The 18,807-nt window shown below is 52.5% G+C and overlaps 1 protein-coding gene across 2 annotated transcripts in view; it reads left to right on the forward strand.

Annotated features, from left to right (window-relative positions):
* Positions 1 to 14,590, forward strand: part of AP1M1 (adaptor related protein complex 1 subunit mu 1) — a 29,123-nt gene extending 14,533 nt beyond the window's left edge. The window contains exons 6-12 of one of the 2 annotated variants that reach the window (XM_026500420.4): positions 5,138 to 5,264; positions 6,350 to 6,492; positions 6,972 to 7,043; positions 7,453 to 7,611; positions 12,886 to 13,011; positions 13,570 to 13,645; positions 13,732 to 14,590. In XM_026500420.4, coding sequence (XP_026356205.1) covers positions 5,138 to 5,264; positions 6,350 to 6,492; positions 6,972 to 7,043; positions 7,453 to 7,611; positions 12,886 to 13,011; positions 13,570 to 13,645; positions 13,732 to 13,754 — 726 coding nt within the window. In that variant the 3' untranslated portion in view covers positions 13,755 to 14,590. The remainder of the gene's footprint in view (positions 1 to 5,137; positions 5,265 to 6,349; positions 6,493 to 6,971; positions 7,044 to 7,452; positions 7,612 to 12,885; positions 13,012 to 13,569; positions 13,646 to 13,731) is intronic. The other variant, XM_026500421.4, reaches the window with a different exon arrangement.
* Positions 14,591 to 18,807: the final 4,217 nt, after the last annotated feature.

The following is an 18,807-nucleotide window of genomic DNA, read 5'->3' on the forward strand; positions in this document are numbered from 1 at the left end:
CCCTCTTGGTTGGTGATGTTCAATTCTTCTAGCTTTTTTTGTTAATTTTCTGTCTACTAGTTCTACCTATTATTGACAGAGTGTTAAAAGCTCCAGCTGTTAATTGTAAATTAATGTCTTTGCCTAGCAAATGTTGACACTGTGGTGATAGGTGCAAGCACATTCAGGATTCTTATGTTTCCTTGGTGAACTGACCCTTTCTGTTATCATTATATTATATCCCTCTTTATCCCTGGTAATTTTTTTGCTCTGAAATCTATTTTGCTATAAATATTGTCATTTTAGAGTTCTTTCGATCAGTGTTTACACATTATGTGTCTTTCTATCCTTTTACTTCTTTTCCTAATCTTTTTATTTTATATTTAAAGATTTTATTTTTTAGTAATCTCTATCCCCAATGTGGGACTCAAACTCACAACCCTGAGATCAAGAGTCCCACACTACTGACTGAGCCAGCCAGACACCCTGTCCTTTTATTTTTAACGTACCCATATCATCTATCTTGTAGACAGCATAAACTGGGTCACTTTTAAAAGGTTTTTATTTAAATTCCAGTAAGGTAACATACAGTTTAATATTAGTTTCAGGTGTACAATATAATTCAACACTTCCATACATTACCCGGTGCTCAAACTGGGTCATTTTTTAAAAAATCTATTCTGGGAGTCTCTGTCTTTTAATTGATATGTTTAGAGCATTTATATTTACAGGAACTATTACTTTGTTAGATTAAAGTCTGCCATTATATTATTTGTTTCTTTTTGTTCCTTCTATTTTTCATTCCTTTGTATTTTCCCCCCTATCCTTCTATGGTCTGTTTGAATATTTTCAGCATTCCATTTCATTTCTTCATTGTGGTCATTACTATATCTCTTTGTATAGTTTTTCTAGTTGTAGCCGTAAAATGCATACTTACCTTTTCATCATCTACTTAGAATCGATTATTTTATCACTCCAGTTGGAATCCAGAAACTTACCTACCCCTTGATGCTGGAGTTGTTCCATATATTCATCTAGATACATTGGAAACCACATCAGACAATGTTAAGATTTTTTTTTAAGATTTATTTATTTATTTATGAGAGAGAGAGAATGTGAGTGAGAGAGTGAGGGAGAGCATGAGCAGGGGGAGGGACAGAGGGAGAGGGACAAGCAGACTCCCCACTAAGCAGGGAGCCTGGGATCATGACGTGAGCCAAAGGCAGACACTTAACTGACTGAGCCACCCAGATGTCCGAGAGTTTGTTAAAATTTTTGCTTTCGATTTTCAAATATACTTGAAAGCAATCAAGAGGAGAAGAACAACAGTCTTCCACGTAACCCTGACATTTGCCACTTCTGTTGCTTTCCCTTGATTTCCTGACTTTCCAGGTTTTCTTCTGGGATCATGTCCCTCCCACCTAAAAGCTGCTTTTGGCAATTCTTTCAGAACAGGCCCACTTGGTTTTCCCTCATCTGAGAATATCTTCATTTCATCTTCATTCTGAAGGATATTTTGACTGGATATCAAATTCTGGGTTAGCAGTTTTCCTTTGGCACCTTGAAAATGTCCTGCCATCTCTCGGGGCTCCATGCTTCCTGGTGAGAAATCCAGTTACTCAAATCCGTATCCCCTGTAGGTAATGCATTGCGTTTCTCAGGATGCCTTCCAGATTTTGTCTTTGTCTTTCATTTTTAGCAGATTATATTGTGTTTGGGTATAGGTATCTTTGGGTTTCTCCTGTTTGGGATTTGTTCAGCTTCTCAAATCTGTAGGCTTATATCTTCTACCGAAATTGGGACGTTTTCAGCCAGTGTTTCCTCAAATAGGTTTGTACCATTTCACTCTTTCTCCTTTCTTTTTGGGCTCCAGGGACATGAATGTTAGACCTTTTGTCAGCGTCCCAAGGGTTTCTGAGGCTCTATTCATTTTACCCCATCTTTTTTTTTTTTCTTTTTGTTGTTTAGATTGGATGATTCCTTTTGATCTGTCTTCAAGTTCACTGAGCCTTTCCTGTTTTGTCCCCATTCTGCCATTGAGCCCATCCAGCAAATTTTATATTTCAGTCATTGTATCTATTAGCTCTAAAATTTCCATCTGATCCTTCTTCCGTCTATTTCTCTGCTAAGACTTTCTATTTTAACATTTGTTGCCAGGCTGTTTGTGATTTTTACCTAGCTGTTTAAAGTCTTTGTCAGATAATCCCAGCATCTGCGTCAGCGTTGGCACCTGTTGACTGTATTTTCCATGTGAGCTAAAGTTTTCATGGATTTTTGTACGCCGAGTATTTTTAGATTCGATCCTGGACTTTTGGTATATTATAAGATTCTAGGTACTATTTAGATTATACCAGAACTGTCAGTATTTGTGTTTCAGCTGACAGTGGCCTGGTTAGGTTCAAGCCACAAGTTGCAACCCTCAATCTGTGGGCCGTGAGTATCAGTTCAGTTTTCAAAACCTTCATGCCATTTGCTATTTGAGCTTATCAGGGGTATGCACCACCCCGTGGTCAGTCTGGGACTGTGCAGTTTGTCTCTCAAAGTCTTCGGCATACTAATTAGGATCATAGCCACTCATGCCCAGTTCTAGAGAGCTCCAGAGACATAAACAACTGCATGGGTTTGTTTTCCTGGACTTCTCATTCTTGGCTATCTTTCTGGTACTTTCCAGCTGCCTGGGGCATCCCTTTTTGCTTCTGTGACCAACTGGGGGCTCCTGATCCCCATTCTGTCATGCTTATCTGCAATGGGCCCCCATCCTGGGTTTGTTCCACCCTCTGGGAACAGCAACTAAGTTGCCTGGGGCCTGCGTGTGAGAGAACAGACAAAAGGGGGAATTAGGGGGTTTCTGTACTCACCCTAAGAGACAGGAGTTCCCCTTCTGGCCTTGAAGCCAGAGCTAGAGGCTTCCGCGAGCTCAGTCTGCACCCCAGTGCTCACTTCCACTTCCAGGTTTCCTCTGCACTTTCCCACATAAGGGAGGCGGGGAGGGCACCGCTCCTACAGCGGTTCTTCCGGGATCCACCTACTGAGCCTTTCAGCCTTCCGCGGTCGCCCGTGCACCCTCCCTGGGTTTGTTGTTGTGGTCAGTGGCAGGCAAACGGGATGCAAACTGACCCCATATCACCTGCAGCCTGCTTCGTCTTCACTTCGGAGGTTACCATGACGGAGCCAGTCCCGTCGTGCGGCTCACTGTGTGCCCATTTCCAGCTGCTGCAGACAGTGCAGAAATGAGCGAGCTTGTTCATCCTCAGACATGTGTTTGGGGCATCTCCCGTGCCTGGGTGGGATTCCTGGAAGGGTGAGTTCCTGGTCGTGGAATTGTCGAGGGTGCTTCCCCAGCAGGTTCTCCCAGTGGACTTAATGTAAGCCTATTAGCCTTTTTACTGTTTAAGTCATGGAGCAAGACAGCGGCCTCAGTAACCACATGCCCCTCCTGTCTCAGGACCTTTGAATTGTTTATTGAGCCTCAAACATGGTCGCTCTGGCTCTAGAGTGTCCTGGGGGTAGAAAAGCAAATCCCAAGGAGCAGCTTCTATATGTGAAAGCAGTAGTTCAAGGGGTGTCCAGCCACAGTGCACCCCAGCACATGTCTATGCCTGAAGGACCTCTGTTCTTCCATACATGGGGCAGCACGAGGCAGGTGTGGATATCTCAGACGTGTTGGAACACATCTTCCTAAGTCTGAGTGCAGAGCTGGCAGCTGAGTCAACAGGGGCCTCCAGATTCTGGAGATCTGGCCATAGTGGTTTACTTAAGCAGCTCAGCAAACATCTCTTCTGCGCCCACCCATCCTGGTTGCTGCCTGCAAGGGCTGCACAGCTTTTCTGCTCCCCTTCCTGAGCCTGCCTTCCCAGCGTTCATGACTTCACATGTTCAGGGACAGAGGGCTGTGCGGTCCCTGCTCCCCAAGGGGAAGCCAGCTCTCCCAATCTAGGGGCAGTCACGGTTGGGAGCATGGAGGGCCCCCTGAGTAAGGCCAGTCAGAGTGCTGGAGCCTGGCCAGCCAGCGAGGGCCCACATGGGCACGTGCTCTCCGAGGACCTTTTGCCTCCAGGCGCTGTCCTCATGCTGGTGCAGCAGTGAGCAGCCCGACACAGCCCCTCACCAGAGGGGGGACAGAGATGGGCCGGCAGACAGAGCTGGCAAGAGGCAGAGGAGGAAGAGGATTGCTGCTGTGTGCTGCGGGGTCAGGGAGCTGCCTGCCAGGTGGGGACAATGAGAGGCCACTGTGGCCGGAGTATGGTGAGCAAGGGGGGGTGTGATGGACCATGCAGAGCCTCCTGTCCTGCTGTGTGCCTTTCCTGGGGCTGACATCTACTTGGTGCCTCTGTTCTCTGCCTCCACCAGAGGCGGAGGGCTCGCATGTGTGCATGTGGTGCTTTCCAGACGCTCGAGTTAAAAGCTAGACATTCTCCTCCTCTGCAGAGAGAGGCAGCTCGGGCCCTGCACCATGTGAGTGTGGCAGTTCCCTCTGAGTGGTGGCCTGTGTGGCCCCGAGGCCCCTGCGTTTGCAGCCCTTGCTCTCACCTGTGGGTGTGGACGTGCTGATACAGGGTGGTGGCCACAGGTGTGGCCCCGGCACCTCTGCCAGCCACCGTGCGGCCTCTGCTCTGTGCCTCAGTGTCCTTGTATCTAAGATGGGAGTGTGAAGAGGTGTGGCAGCAGCCTGGCTCCCTCCGGACAGTCTCGGGGCTTGCCTGTTGGCCTGCTGTGACTTTCTCATCGCACTCGGATGCTTCCTGGTCTGCACGTGGGGCATGGGGTCGCCCGGGTTGAGGCACGCAGAGCCCCACCTGGCGCAGAAGATGGGCTCAGTCTCTTATGTCGTGACTATATTTTTAAATGTACTATCACTTTGGATCAGTGATATCAGGGCACCCCCGGGGAGCAGGGCGGGTTCAGGGCCCTGGAAGCTCTATCTTTAGGAAGTGGGGGATACAGGCTGGGTGGCCTCAGGCCCCACATGGAGAAACAGATTTCAAGAAAAGCAAGTGTGGCCTGAGGCCCTCAGGGCAAGGCCCACGTGTTGGCCTCCGTGGCCCTGGCACAAAGGCAGGTGAGGCTCACCCAGCCCAGGGGATGGTGAGAAGGGCACCGAGAATGGGGTGGCTGGTGAGCGGGGACCTCCCCTCACGCCTGCCTCGCCACCCCCCAGGTCAGTGCCAACGGCAACGTGCTGCGCAGCGAGATTGTGGGCTCCATCAAGATGCGTGTCTTCCTGTCGGGCATGCCTGAGCTGCGCCTGGGCCTCAATGACAAGGTCCTCTTCGACAACACGGGCCGTGAGTACCCTGCCAACCCCACTGCGTCCCTGTGGCCAGAGTGGGCCTTGAGCTGAGCTCAGAACAGAGCTGAGGGGATATTCAGTTGCATGAGGGAACACACGGATCTCAAGCACTTGATTCAGACACATTTTCACGTTGTGTACAAGACAACTGTGAAAACTAATAAATTGATACCTGGGCATAGAAAATACAAAAGAGTGAAGATCCCAAAGTCAGGGCCCCTCACCGCCCCACGGGCCAGAGGACACCGGCCAGTGCCTTAGATGTTAAGTTCAGGGTGGGTCACACAGCGGGTCTGTGACCCCGCCCTACACCATCTTGGAGGAAGCTGCGGGCTCAAGGTTAGGCCTTGTTCTCCCCTCCCTGCAGAGCTCCTGCCCCACGTGGGGCGCTGGGTCTGGGCTGTTGGAAGGCTGCACACAGTGCTCCCAGCTCTCCCACCTGGCCTGGATGTGGCACCACTGTGCTGGGGCAGGGGCCACAGTGACCCTGGGGGCCCAGCTTACTGAGGCTCTGGATTGACAAACTGGACCGCCCCCCGCGGGAGCAGTGGCCACGCCGTCGGACTTACCTCCACAGCAGCAGGACTGAGGGCCTATCTGGTGTTGGCCCCTCCGGGTGACTCCTCTCCTTGGCTGGGCCCGGACTGCACAGCTCCTCTGTGGGGTGCAAAACCAAGACAGGAATCCAGATCCCAAGGGATGATGATGGGGCCAGAGCACACTGGGAGCCCTGAGCCCTTGCCAGGCATCCCCCAGCCCGATCTATTAGTCATTCAGCAAACATGTCCCAAGCGGCCACCCTGGCTAGACCCGGGGCTAGCGGCTGCGGACTCAGAGTAAACCAGGCCACCCAGCCCTGCCCTCAGCATGTGCCCAATGTCAGAATGCAACAAGGCTTCCAAGGGGCTGAGGAGGGAGTGGGGAGGTTGTCTGGGAACCTGGGCCTCTTGGCCTTCATAACCCAGATGTGAAGGGCAGCCGTGCTCTGCCAGGGGTGAGCCCCAGACAATGGGAGTCTTGCTGACAGAGTGACCCAGAGGGCCTAGGGTCTGTCCTGCCCTTACCCCTGCCTCCCCTCAGGTGGCAAAAGCAAGTCCGTGGAGCTGGAGGACGTGAAGTTCCACCAGTGTGTGCGACTCTCACGCTTTGAGAATGACCGCACCATCTCCTTCATCCCTCCAGATGGCGAGTTTGAGCTCATGTCCTACCGTCTTAACACCCACGTGAGTGCGCCCACAGGCACCCGCTCCCCGGGGCGGGCTTTCACCCAGCCCGCAGTGCGCAGTGCATGGAGGCCCCAGAGAGGCTCCCCCCTCCTCCCCGGTGGGTGGGAATAGTCCCCGTCCAGGATGAGTCTCACATCCGCAAGGTGATACCCGGGGCAGGCAACAGCCCCCACCTCCTCCCCGGGCTACCCAGACTCCACAGAGCCCGTGTTCAACAGCGTGTGCCTTTGAACATTCTGAGGGGCCAGACCCCATTCTAGGCAGCTCCAGTGATGTTTTCTGCATTTTCACAGAGGCTCTTCAGTCTCTATGTCCATCCCGGTCTGGCTGTGGACTCCTTCGATAGCCCTGGGCAGTGGTGTGCTGGGCTCACGCCTGGGCAAATGGTCCCTTGCCCCGGGCCTCAGTTTCCCTTCTGTGAGATGGGCCTCTGGAAGATGACCATGTGTGAGTGCCACCTTCTCTCTCCCCAACAGGTCAAGCCCTTGATCTGGATCGAGTCCGTGATCGAGAAGCATTCTCACAGCCGCATTGAGTACATGATCAAGGTGCCAGCGCATCGCACACGTAGCGTCAGCCTGGGGACGCGGGCAGTGAGGGGGCTGGCGGCCCCGCCTGTTCAGGGCCTTTGGCACAGGGTCCTCACCAGGACGGGAGCCCCGTGGGGGACTGGGCTCCCTATCCTGGGAGATCAGTCCTGTGGCTGATGCTTGTGCTGCCTCACTGTGAGCCAGCGGGAAGGATGGGGAGCCCTGAAGGCCAAGGGGACTGGAGGGCGTAGAGGGAACCTCAGGAGGTGAGAGGGTGTGAGCTGTGCCTGGAGGACTCGGGGTCGGCTTCGTGGAGCCCCCAGGGCAGGCCAAGGGGTGTAGGGCACTGGTGGGAGCAGTCTGGGTGGGGGCTGGGCTGTCTTGCCTCTGCCTTCCACAACCTTGGCGTCACCGGCCTCATCTCCAGGCCAAGAGCCAGTTCAAGCGGCGGTCGACGGCCAACAACGTGGAGATCCACATCCCTGTGCCCAATGATGCCGACTCCCCCAAGTTCAAGACGACGGTGGGGAGTGTCAAGTGGGTCCCCGAGAACAGCGAGATCGTGTGGTCCATCAAGTCCTTCCCGGTGAGCGCCCTTCTCAATGGGATGCCCCCCTCGACTTCCACCCACACCCCATCTGCTCCCTGTGCCCATCACAGTGCAGCAGCCTCGAACAAGACACAGGCCAGGATCCCCACCGGGGGGTTCTGGGAGGCCAGTGGAGAAGAGCTGAGGGGCTGACTGAGCAAGGAGGGGAAACTGGAGCTGGCAGAGGCAGCCTGCGTGTGAACGGCCTGTCTCCAGCATCAGGGCAGCACCCCCCTTTGCCCCCTCTCTGACACTGGTTCGGAACTCAACTTCCCTCGAGGGGACAACACTGCCTTGAGGCCCAAGCAGCGTGGGTTTCGGGAATCCAGCACCAGCTCCAGGAATGTAGAGCACTTCATGCTGGCCTAGCGGCCTGGCTTGTGTTCAGGATTTTCAGTGCTGGAGTCTGGGTTTGCAGCCAGTAGTGCCCAGAGAGCCTGGAAGGTGGATGTGTGCTCCCCTCCGATTATGGCCCGTTGCTATTTTCTCATTATAAGCAAGGTGGAGCTCCTTTTCTTACGTCTGAGGGCCGTTTGCATCTCTTTCTCTGGAAACTGTAGCAGCCATCTCTTGCTCATTTTTCTGTCAGGTTTGGTCATTTTCTTCATTTCCGAGAGCTCTTTATATATGGGCAAGATGAGCGCTGTTTCTTTGATATAAGTTGCAAATGGTTTTCCCCAGTTTGATGTTTATCTTTTGGCTTGTTTTTGGTAGTTTTTGCTGTGTGACCTTTTTTGATTGCTTCTTTGTTTCATTATTATTTAATGTAGTCAGATTTCTTGGTCTTTTCCTTTTATATCATCTGAATTGTAAGTCATGCTTTGAAAGACTTCACCGTTCCCGGATGTAAAGGAATTAACCCATATTTGCTTCTAGAACCTATACAGTGGCATTTTTCACCTTAGACTTTAAGTGCTTTCAGAGCACTCTGGTAAACGGGCAGGTGTGGGTCCAGTTTCATCTTTCTCCCATGGCTCTCTGATTTTTGAACATCATTTATTAAAAGGCCCATCTTCTCCCCAGTGGTTTGAAATGCCATGTTTAATTAAATATCAGATTTTCACATGGCATTAGATCTCTTTCTGGACGTCCTGTTGTCTCTCCATCCGTCTCTCCATGCAGCAAGGCTATATTTTAATTCAGGGCTTTATTCTCTGTTTTTTTTTTTTTTAAAGATTTTTTATTTATTTATTCGACAGAGATAGAGACAGCCAGAGAGAGAGGGAACACAAGCAGGGGGAGTGGGAGAGGAAGAAGCAGGCTCATAGTGGAAGAGCCTGATGTGGGGCTCGATCCCACAACGCCAGGATCACGCCCTGAGCTGAAGGCAGACGTTTAACCGCTGTGCCACCCAGGCGCCCCTATTCTCTGTTTTAATATCTGATAAGGGCAGGCCCACCCCACCCTAACTAGCCCCCGCCCCCCATGCACATTGCGTGTTTGTTTCCTGGTGATTCTTGCTTGCTTACTTGTTTGGTGTTCCTTAGGAATTTGAGAATCCGTTTGTTTGCACTAAATTTATAAGTCGAGTAGGAAGAGCTAACACCTTTATGAGGCTTTGTGCCATTGTCACCTCCGTGCTTTGGGAGCTGTCTTCACATTGACCTTATATCCCTCATATAGCCTCTCCCTTGGTTTAAAAAGTATTTTCATTGAAGTACAACACGCAGAAAAGTAGACAGATGAAATGTGGACAGTTCGATGAATTTCTTCAGGGGGGACACATCCATGTGTCTGGAACCAGATGAAAGCTGCAGAACGCCTCCTGCCCTCAGGAGCCCCCAAGGCTCCCGCCCATGTGCACGTTTCTCGTTACGATAAACTTTAAGTCAGTGTTCTGCTGAGTGGGGTCTTGTCTTCCGCTGCATCTTCCAGCAGGTAGCTGGTGTTCGCATGGTAATTTCATGCCTGGTTCCTTACTGTGTGTCTGCTTTAGGGTAGTTTTTCTTTCAATTCCCGTGGGTCTTCAGGTACTCTTTCCAATCATTTACAGCCAGATACAGTTTTCCCTTCCCCTCTACTCCTCTTGGGCATTTAATGGCTCTGGCGCCTCCTTGCTCTGGCTGCTGTCTCCAGGGCCTGTAAATGACGGTGGACAGTGGCCTCCTGGTCCTGCCGCCACCCAGTGATGCCAGCCAGGTGTCCCCTCCAAGTGCAACGCCATGTTGGGCCATGGACTTGGTCCAGCCCTACTTGACTGTGGTTTTGGCACAAACGGGTAACACTTATCCAAGTGCCCCTTCAGAGTCTGTCAGTTCAGGTCTGTCAACGGGTGGAGCTGGACCCTCCCTGCATTCTGGTAAGCTCCACTGGTCGAGGTAGCTTTCCTTTTCAGTGCACCATTGGATTCTGTTGATAACATTGTACGTCACATTTTCACTTTGATAATCATAACTGAGGTTGATTTTTTTTGGTGCCCTCTCTGTCAGGTATTAGTGTCATACCTGCTTCGTAATGACTCTGTGTCCCATTTCCGTGCTGCAGAACAGTTTAAGTGGCCGGGACATTGTCTGGTCTTGAGAAGGTTGATAGAATTTGGCTGTGTGACCTTCTGGATCTCAACTACCTTCTCCATCTCTTCTGTGGAAATCGGGTCATTCGGAGTTTCCATTTCTTTTTTTTTTTTTTTTTTTTTTAAAGATTTTATTTATTTATTTAACAGAGATAGAGACAGCCAGTGAGAGAGGGAACACAAGCAGGGGGAGTGGGAGAGGAAGAAGCAGGCTCATAGCAGAGGAGCCTGATGTGGGGCTCGAACCCAGAACGCTGGGATCACGCCCTGAGCCGAAGGCAGACGCCCAACCGCTGTGCCACCCAGGCGCCCCTGGAGTTTCCATTTCTATTGGAGACTCTTTGGGTAAATTATATCTCCCTTCAACATTATCCATCCTAACCAGGTTTTCACGGTTGTCTGAAAAGTTGGAGAAAGTGGTCTTTTTCTTTTCTTTTTTTTTCCACTTATGACAGTTGCTTCTCCCTTATTCTTTCTTCTTGTGTGTATTTGGGCCTCTGTTTCCCTGGATAAGGCTGCATAGTGGCTTGTCTTTTTGGTTTTGTTTTTTTTTTCCACGTTTGCTTTTTAATTTTGTTGTCATATTTTTGTCTTTTATAAGTCTTTAATTTGAATTTCTTCATTCTTTCTTTGTTCTAATTTTTCACGTAGATATTTTCATTTGATGATTTATATTAATACAAGTATTTAAGCCATAGATGTTCCTCTGAGCCCTGCTTTACCTGGGTAACCCATAGATTCTGACATGTAATATTTGACTTGCTCATCCAGAAATTCTGTAACCGGATAGAGAGTTGGTTGTTGTTGTTGTTGTTTTAAGATTTATTTATTTGTTTTAGCACAAGCATGAACATGGGGGGTGGGGCAGAGGGAGAGACACTCTCAAGCAGACTCCCTGCTGAGTATGGAGCCCAGTGTGGGGCTTGATCCCAGGACCCCGAGATCATGACCTGAGCTGAAATCACGAGTCAGATGCTCAACGAACCGAGCCACCCAAGCGCCCCGGTGGTTCTTTTTACATTTCCTAGGGGACGGGCCTTCTGATTTTCATTTCTCCTCACTACCGATTTGGAGCACTGGAGCCAGAGGGCGGTATTCTTACTGTTCCTACTTCTGGGATTTCTCGAAGTGTTCTGTTTGTGCTACCAGAAGGTCAGAGTTTGTACCTACCGCAGGTGCCCTTGAGAGGCGACAAGGCTTCTGTTGTCGGGGTAGCGAGCCCACGGTCTGCTGTGACGCCGTGGCGGCCTCCGCGCGGTCAGCGCTGCCTTCCTCTGGTTCCCTGCACGTTGTGCAGCATCTGCTTAACAGAAGTTGCCGCTGTGTGAGTTGCAGCGCGTCGATGCTCGTGACTGTGATACCCTCCGTGTGGATCATGGGACTGCAGCCTCCAGGACCGTGGCCTGTCCTCCCTCCTTGCCCTGAATTCTCCCCTGTGACAGCAGCCCTGGCTCTGTTTCGTTGCCCTTTGGCTGGCGCACCCTCACCCGGTCTTCCGACAGGTGTCGCTTTTCTCCGCTTTCGCAGCACAGAGCTGGGTTTCAGTCTGTGAGCCAGCCTGTAGGTCTTTCTCATTCGTGGGAGAATGAAACCCATTGACATCAACGTGACCGACCCAGGGTAGGGGAGCAGACTTCCACCGCTCCACTGGGAGGGCCTGCCCCTCTGCCTGTGCTTGTGCTTTCAGTTTCCCTTTTGTCTTCGTAAGGCTCAGATTTGGGGTCTGGTTATTCTCTCATACACAGGCTGGTGGAGCTGATTTTATTCCTTTGCCGCCTGCTTTGTCTGCTGCTGGCGTCACATTATTCTCCCGTCATTGTCCCAGAGTCTTTACTCAGCACATGTCCCTGACTCAGGCAGAGTCCCCACTCTCGCACTGGCCCCGGTGGTGGTGAACTGAGACTGGCACCATCCCAGAGTGGGGAGCCGGGGCTCAGCGCTGCTCCACCCGAGAAGCATGAGGACAGCCCCCGGCTCAGGGTGGAGGCGGCCCTGGTCGGCAGCCACTCCTGCCAGAGGCTCGAGGGTCAAGACTACAGGGTCCTGGGTGGGGCCAGAGCCGTGCTGTCTTTGCTCCTCACTGCGGTAGGCGAGACACACCAGGCCCTTGGACAGCCAGACCGATTTGCCTTCCTCCTGTGCAGGACTGGGCTTCCAGTCCTTCCTGGCTCTGCTTCAGGTGCCATCTCTAGAGTCACTGCTCAGCCTCCCGGGCCAGAGCTGCACCCTTACTTACCCTCTGAGAGCAGGACTCCAGTCCAGCTCATCAGTCAGCCCCCGCCCTGGTCTCTTACTTTTGTTACCTCCCTCTGTTCACCATCCCTCACTTTGACCTTCCCCCCCTTGCTTGCACATGCCGCCTGGATGTTGGGCACGTGGGGGTGTTCCCTCGGACTCTGGCCTGGGCAGGGGGGCACATGTCCCACGGCAGCACCTGCACTGTCTGTGTGTCTGTATGCTCCATGCCCTCCCTTCCTGAGGCCTATCAGGCTAGGATTCCTTGAAGCAACTAGTCTTCCCTCCCTGAGAGTTTGTGAAACTCGCTTGATCCTTAGAACTCACCGATTTTCCCCAGCATGCCTCTGATCTGCCCAGCACGGCTGGCAGGGCAGTCCATGAGGCCTGGGGTAAGCGTAAGTGAGCTGAGACTCTGGGTGACCACAGCCACGCAGGAAGGGGCTCGGTGGCCAGGTCAGCAACTTGCAACTCTCTGGGGGCAGCTTTTGGCCTGACCGTCTCTACCTCGTCTGCTCCCCCAGGGGGGCAAGGAGTACCTGATGCGGGCCCACTTCGGCCTGCCCAGCGTGGAGGCAGAGGACAAGGAGGGCAAGCCCCCGATCAGCGTCAAGTTCGAGATCCCCTACTTCACTACCTCTGGCATCCAGGTACGTGCGGCCAGGGTCACCAGGGCCCCGGAGCAGACGTGGGCAGGCCCAGGTGTCCGTCCCGGCTCAGAGAGCTGCAGATGACGGCTTAGGCAAGGGTGCCGGTCCAGTCAACCTGTCCCGGGGCTACTGCGGCGCTGCCCTGCTTCTGCCTCTCTCCACACCTGTCTACTCAGACCCGACCCTGTGCTTCAGCTCCAAACTGAGATCCGTTTGACCCCCCGAACTAGAGTCCAAGCCTCTAGTGTCCACGCATTTCCCACCATGGGGCCTGTTTTCCTAGGCACCTCCATGGCGAGGGGAAGTGAACTCTGGGCCCCCTCCCCAGGAATGTGCTGGAGGGCTGTGCCTGAGACTACTGCATCCTGGCTCCCTTCCACCCCTCCCAGCAGTGACTCCCTCCTCCCACAGCATCCCACACTGCAGACAGGCACTCGCCCCTCCCCGCTCCCACCGCCCTGCCAGCCCACTCCTCATCCCAGCCTCCCCTCCGGGCCTCAGGGGGAGTGGAGGGGACCAGGAGGGACAGCGCTCAGGGCCCTGCTGCCTGTGCCCTAGGTGCGCTACCTGAAGATCATCGAGAAGAGCGGCTACCAGGCTCTGCCGTGGGTCCGCTACATCACTCAGAACGGAGGTGCGTGCGGCCCACCCGGGGGTGGGGGCGGCCCCTCTCCCATCACGTACAGAGCACGAAACCAACGCCTGCCTCCCTGATTCTAGATTACCAGCTCCGGACCCAGTGAGGGGCCGTGTGGCCAGCACCCCTGGCCCCGACGCTGGGGCTCCTGGTAGAAGCACCAGGAGGAAGCACCTGCCAAGCCCTCTGGATGGAGGAGGGCACCCCTGGCCACCACCAGCCTCCCGGCTCCTCCCGGGACCCCTCCTTTTCCAGGCACACCTGCCCTGCCGCTGCCACTCTCGTCTCTGGGTCCCTTCTCCCGGAAGAGGCTCATCTTCGAGAAGTCTTGTCTCTCTGCCCCTGAGTCAGTTTGAGGGGAAGGAAACGAAGTCTTTCCCTCTAGAGATCAAATACAGCCTTCTGCGCTGTTTAGCTCCCAGGCACCAAAAAGCTGGGGAGATGCTCACCCGGCCGCGGGCTATGCACGGCCTCTGGCCAGGCTGGCTGGCCGCTGTTCGGTTGCCGTTCTGTTCACGAGTGTTCCTAGTTCCTGTCTCGTCCGTTCATTGTTGTTTACGTGAACCTCACTGTCCGCGCCTCCCGCCCCTTGTCCTGAAGCTCTCGGGCAGCACTTAGTGAGGGCCCAGCGCCCTCCTCCTCAGCCAGGCCCACGCGATGCTGGGTTCCCTTCCGCGTCTGGCCTGACCCCGGCACGCGCCTCTGTGGCGAAGGCTCTGGCCTCACCCCGAGGCTTCAGCGGAGGTGCCTTCCCAGGGTCAGCTGTGCGTGTGATGCTGTCACGCAGCCACATCAGTGTTTGTCCCACCAGGGAAGTGGTGTCCAACGAGGACCGCTGGCCTCGGAGGGTTGGGGGCACAGGTCACCATGTCTGTGCTTGGTCACCCCACCACCACCCTGTCTGTGTTCGTGTCATGATTACATTAAATTCCATTACTTACACCCGCCGCCTGCTTTCCCTCTGATGCGGCACGTGGCAGACTCCTGGGTGAGCAGGGGCAGGTGCGGGGCTCACATCAACCCCCGCCCTGACCCGATGGCCTTCCTCAGAGTGTGGTCGTCAGAGCAGCAGTGTCAGTGTCCCCTTTGAGCTCACTCAAAACGCACATTCACAGATCTGCCCTGACCTGCCAAGGCAGAGGTAATGGGTTCCATGTGATTCGCATGTGCACTGGAGCTTGAGAACTGCTGCCTGGGCCTCAGAGGGGATCATCAGGGAGCACCTGGGCAGGAAGCACCCTGTCTTCCCACCGTGGGCACCTGCCTCACACACCCCCTCCCCTGTCTGTCACTGGCCCTGCCTGGATCACCCCCTCTTGCCTTCAAGGGCTCTGTGCTCCCCCATCCCTCTCCTGTATCATCTAGCTCCCCCTTGGAGGGCTGGTGGGCATCAGGCTGTGATGAGGAACTTGCCCTTCCACCTGCATTAAGGGACACTGCCCTGGTCCAGGGCTCGGGTCAGAGCCCTTGGAGGCACCCTTGATGCCCCATCCCTCACTACCCACACCCACATCCACAGCATGGCCTCCCTCCAGAAGACCCTGGGTCCAGCAGCATTTCCCATCCTCACTGCCATCACTGGAGGCCAAGCTGCAGCCTCCAGAGCCCTTGTGGGACAGAGAGAGAGGTCATCCGCAGTATAGAGGGGGGCCTCCGTTCCCAGCAATGCCTGGGACCAGGTTGTCTGCAAGCTCTCCTGCTATTAGTGCATAAGTATATGATATTAAATATATATAAAAGGAAGACTGAGAAAGGTGGGCTAAGCGTCCATCTCAAGAAGTCAGAAAAAAACAAAAAAAGCCTAAGAACATAGAAAGAAGGAAATAATAGACATGAAGGAAATAGAAAAACATTCAATAAAAAGGAGAACCACAAGTTGGTTCTTTTAAAAGATGAATGGAATTCAAAAGCTGCTAGGAAGTTGGATCAAGATGAAAAGGAGGCACAAGTCACTCTCACTGGGAATGAAAGACATTGCTACAGCTTTTCAGACATGAAAGAGGTTAGAGCAGGGCAGCTGCCACCTCACAGGGCATTCAGGCTGCCTTGTGCCCCCGGAGCTCCAGCCACCTGGGGGAGGGGCTGTCCTTGTCCAAGCCACCCGAAAACCCCAAAGGGGGCGAGGGATGCTGGGAGTGACTTTGAGCCAGCACACTTGAAAGTGTTAACTAACGTGGGTAAGTTCCTAGAGGACAAAAACTGACTCAAAAAGAAAGAAAAAAATCTGAGCAGTCCTATGGCTGCTAAACCAGAGCCGGAGCTCTGGGCCCAGATGGCGTTATTAGGAGAGCTCTACTCAACACTCAAGGGGAAAAAGGAGAATTGAACAAACTCCCGGGGAGTAGAAAAATAGGAAACATTTCCCGACTCATTTTGAGACCAGCATTTCCTTGACACAAAAGGAAACAATTCTAGACTAATCTCACTGATGACCATAGATGAGAAGATCCTGAATAAAATCACAGGGGAAGTGGCGATGTGTACAAAGGACATAACCTTGTGTCTAAGGTTAAATCTTAGGCAAAATTGCTTTAATGCTGGAAAATGCGTTAATTTAATCCACTGCCTTTGAAACAGTAAGGGAGGAAAACTTTTATGATCCGTCCAATAGGTGCAGGTAAAGGGTTCGATAAAATGAAACATTCATTCGTGATCAAAAAGAATGAACAACCCTTAAGCCAACCACAAACAATTGACAATAGTACCCCCCAAAAATGAAGTAGCTGGGGTTAAATTAAAAAAATACACAAGGCCTCTCGGGGAACCTTATGAAGGGTGTTCAGGGAAGACCTAAAGGAGAGGGGGATATGTCCTGATCATAGAATGGACGTCTGTATCAAAGATGCCACCATTCCCTGTGGTCAGTAAAGTAACGGCTCCCCCCCCCAGAGCTGTCTGGGTTCCCAGAACCTGTGAATATGGTAAAGTGCATGGCAAAGGGGATTAAGTTTGCAGATGGATTTAGGGTTCCACTGACCCTAATCCACTGACCATAACGGGGAGGTTACCCTGAACCATCTGGTGGGTCCAATGTAATCACAACGGTCCTTAACAGCAGAAGGGGACAGAGGAGGGAGAAGCAGAAGGCGGCAGTGTGGGAGGGACCTGGTCTGCGGTTGCTGGCTGTGAAGGTGGAGGAAGGGGCCGTGGGCCAAGGATGCAGGCTGCCTCTAGAAGCTGGAAAAGGATGAGACAAATTCTCACCAGAGTCCCCAGCAGGAACACCGCCCCGCGGACACCTTGGCTTCAGCCCCATGAGACCCTTTCAGACCTCTGACCTCCAGGATTTAAGTTAAGTGTTGTTTTACGTTTGTGGTGATTTGTGACAGCAGCAATAGGGAATGAATAGACTTCAAAACTATTTATAGGTTGAAGGCATTCCCATTCAAAATCCCAGTCGGGTTTTTGTGGAAGTTGACAAGCAAATTCTAAAATTTACATGGAAGATCAGAGCCAAGAATAATGAAGAATCTTGAAGAATGAAATGGGGCACCTGGGTGGCTGTCGGTTAAGCATCGGACTCTTGATTTCGGCTCAGGTCATGATCTCCGTGTCGTGAAATCAAGCCCTGCGTCGGGCTCTGCTCTCATTGGGGAATCCGCTCGAGATTCTCTCTCTCTCCCTCTCCCCCTACCCCTCACCCAGCTTGCACTCTTTCTCTCTCTTTCTCTCTCTCTCTCAAAAAAAAGGGATGACCTATTTGGGCATCAAGGCCTACTTCATCGATACTAATTACACAAAATCACACATACCATGTGGTCACTTCAGAAGGAAGTTCAAACCAGGCTTCAGTGAGACTGTTCTGTAAAGATGCTTCCACCGTAAGGCGCAAATCTAAAGAAGAGGAAGTCGGAATGGGTCTACCTGGGGGGGATGAGGGGAAAGCACAGGGGGCTCTGGGGTGCTGGCCGCTCGCTCTTTATTGAGCAGGCGGTGGTGACGGGGTCTGCCTCACGATTTTGTTGGCCTGTATGCTTATGTTTTATGTGTTTTACGGTATGATGTTCTTTTTTTTTTTTTTTTAAAGATTTTATTTATTTATTTGACAGAGAGAGAGACAGCCAGCAAGAGAGGGAACACAAGCAGGGGGAGTGGGAGAGGAAGAAGCAGGCTCAAAGCAGAGGAGCCTGACGTGGGGCTCGATCCCATAATGCCGGGATCACGCCCTGAGCCGAAGGCAGACGCTTAACGACTACACCACCCAGGCGCCCCTACGGTATGATGTTCTAATGATGTTTAATACATCAAAAATCAGACGAATTTCATGTCATTTAACAGTGCCTGTTATTGTTACGTAAATCAAAAAGATGGAGAGCCCCCCAATTCATTCTTTTAAGCAGCCAGCACTTGAATCCCAAAACCAGTTAAGGATGGTAGAAAAGAAACCATGGGCGAAACTTACGAATAACAAAGCAAAACTCCTTGACAAAATATTAGCAACCAGATGGAGCAGCGGGTGAATAGTATCATATGCTGTGACTAAGCGGGTTGATTCCAGGAACATGAATGGGTTCCTCAGAGGCCACTCAATCCATGTAACTCATCCCACCACCAAACCAAACCATATCCGTAAGTTTTGAGAAAGAAATGTTGCCACAACAGATGTCTCTAACAGAAACAGGCCCAGCAATAGGAGGGAGCAGCTTCCCTACTACACACGATCCCATTTCCCACCAAGCATCAGAAAGTGCCCCTCTTGGAGGCTGTGGCAGACAAGCAGGGAAGGAGGGTTTGGTTGGTGGCTTTCTCTAGCAACTCGCACAGCAGGCAGGAAGGGCCAGGACCCGGGTTCCCGAAGCCCCGGTGATGTGACAGGTGCAGCTGGGAGATGCTGAATCTCACTTAGGGGCTAGTGAAAGTGATGCTGTCATTGCCGTCCTGCCGCCCTGGCCCGAGTTCCATCACGCCCCTGCACCCCGCCTCGTACAGGCACAAATGTTCAAGAAGGCTCCCCACAGCCCTGTAAGAATGTGCAGCGGGACGTGGCCCAAACACAGCCAGGGGAAGGAGGGCGGAGCAGCTGTGTGTCCATCCAGGGGAATATTCTGCTCACTCAGTGACCAGCCAGGGCTGGGTGTGCTGACACGGCCACACCCCATAGCTATGCTCACTGGTTCCCCCCAAAGCTGAACAGTCGCCCAGCCTGAGACCCCGCAATT

Source organism: Ursus arctos, unplaced genomic scaffold, assembly GCF_023065955.2.
Source record: "Ursus arctos isolate Adak ecotype North America unplaced genomic scaffold, UrsArc2.0 scaffold_14, whole genome shotgun sequence".
Lineage (NCBI taxonomy): Eukaryota > Metazoa > Chordata > Mammalia > Carnivora > Ursidae > Ursus > Ursus arctos.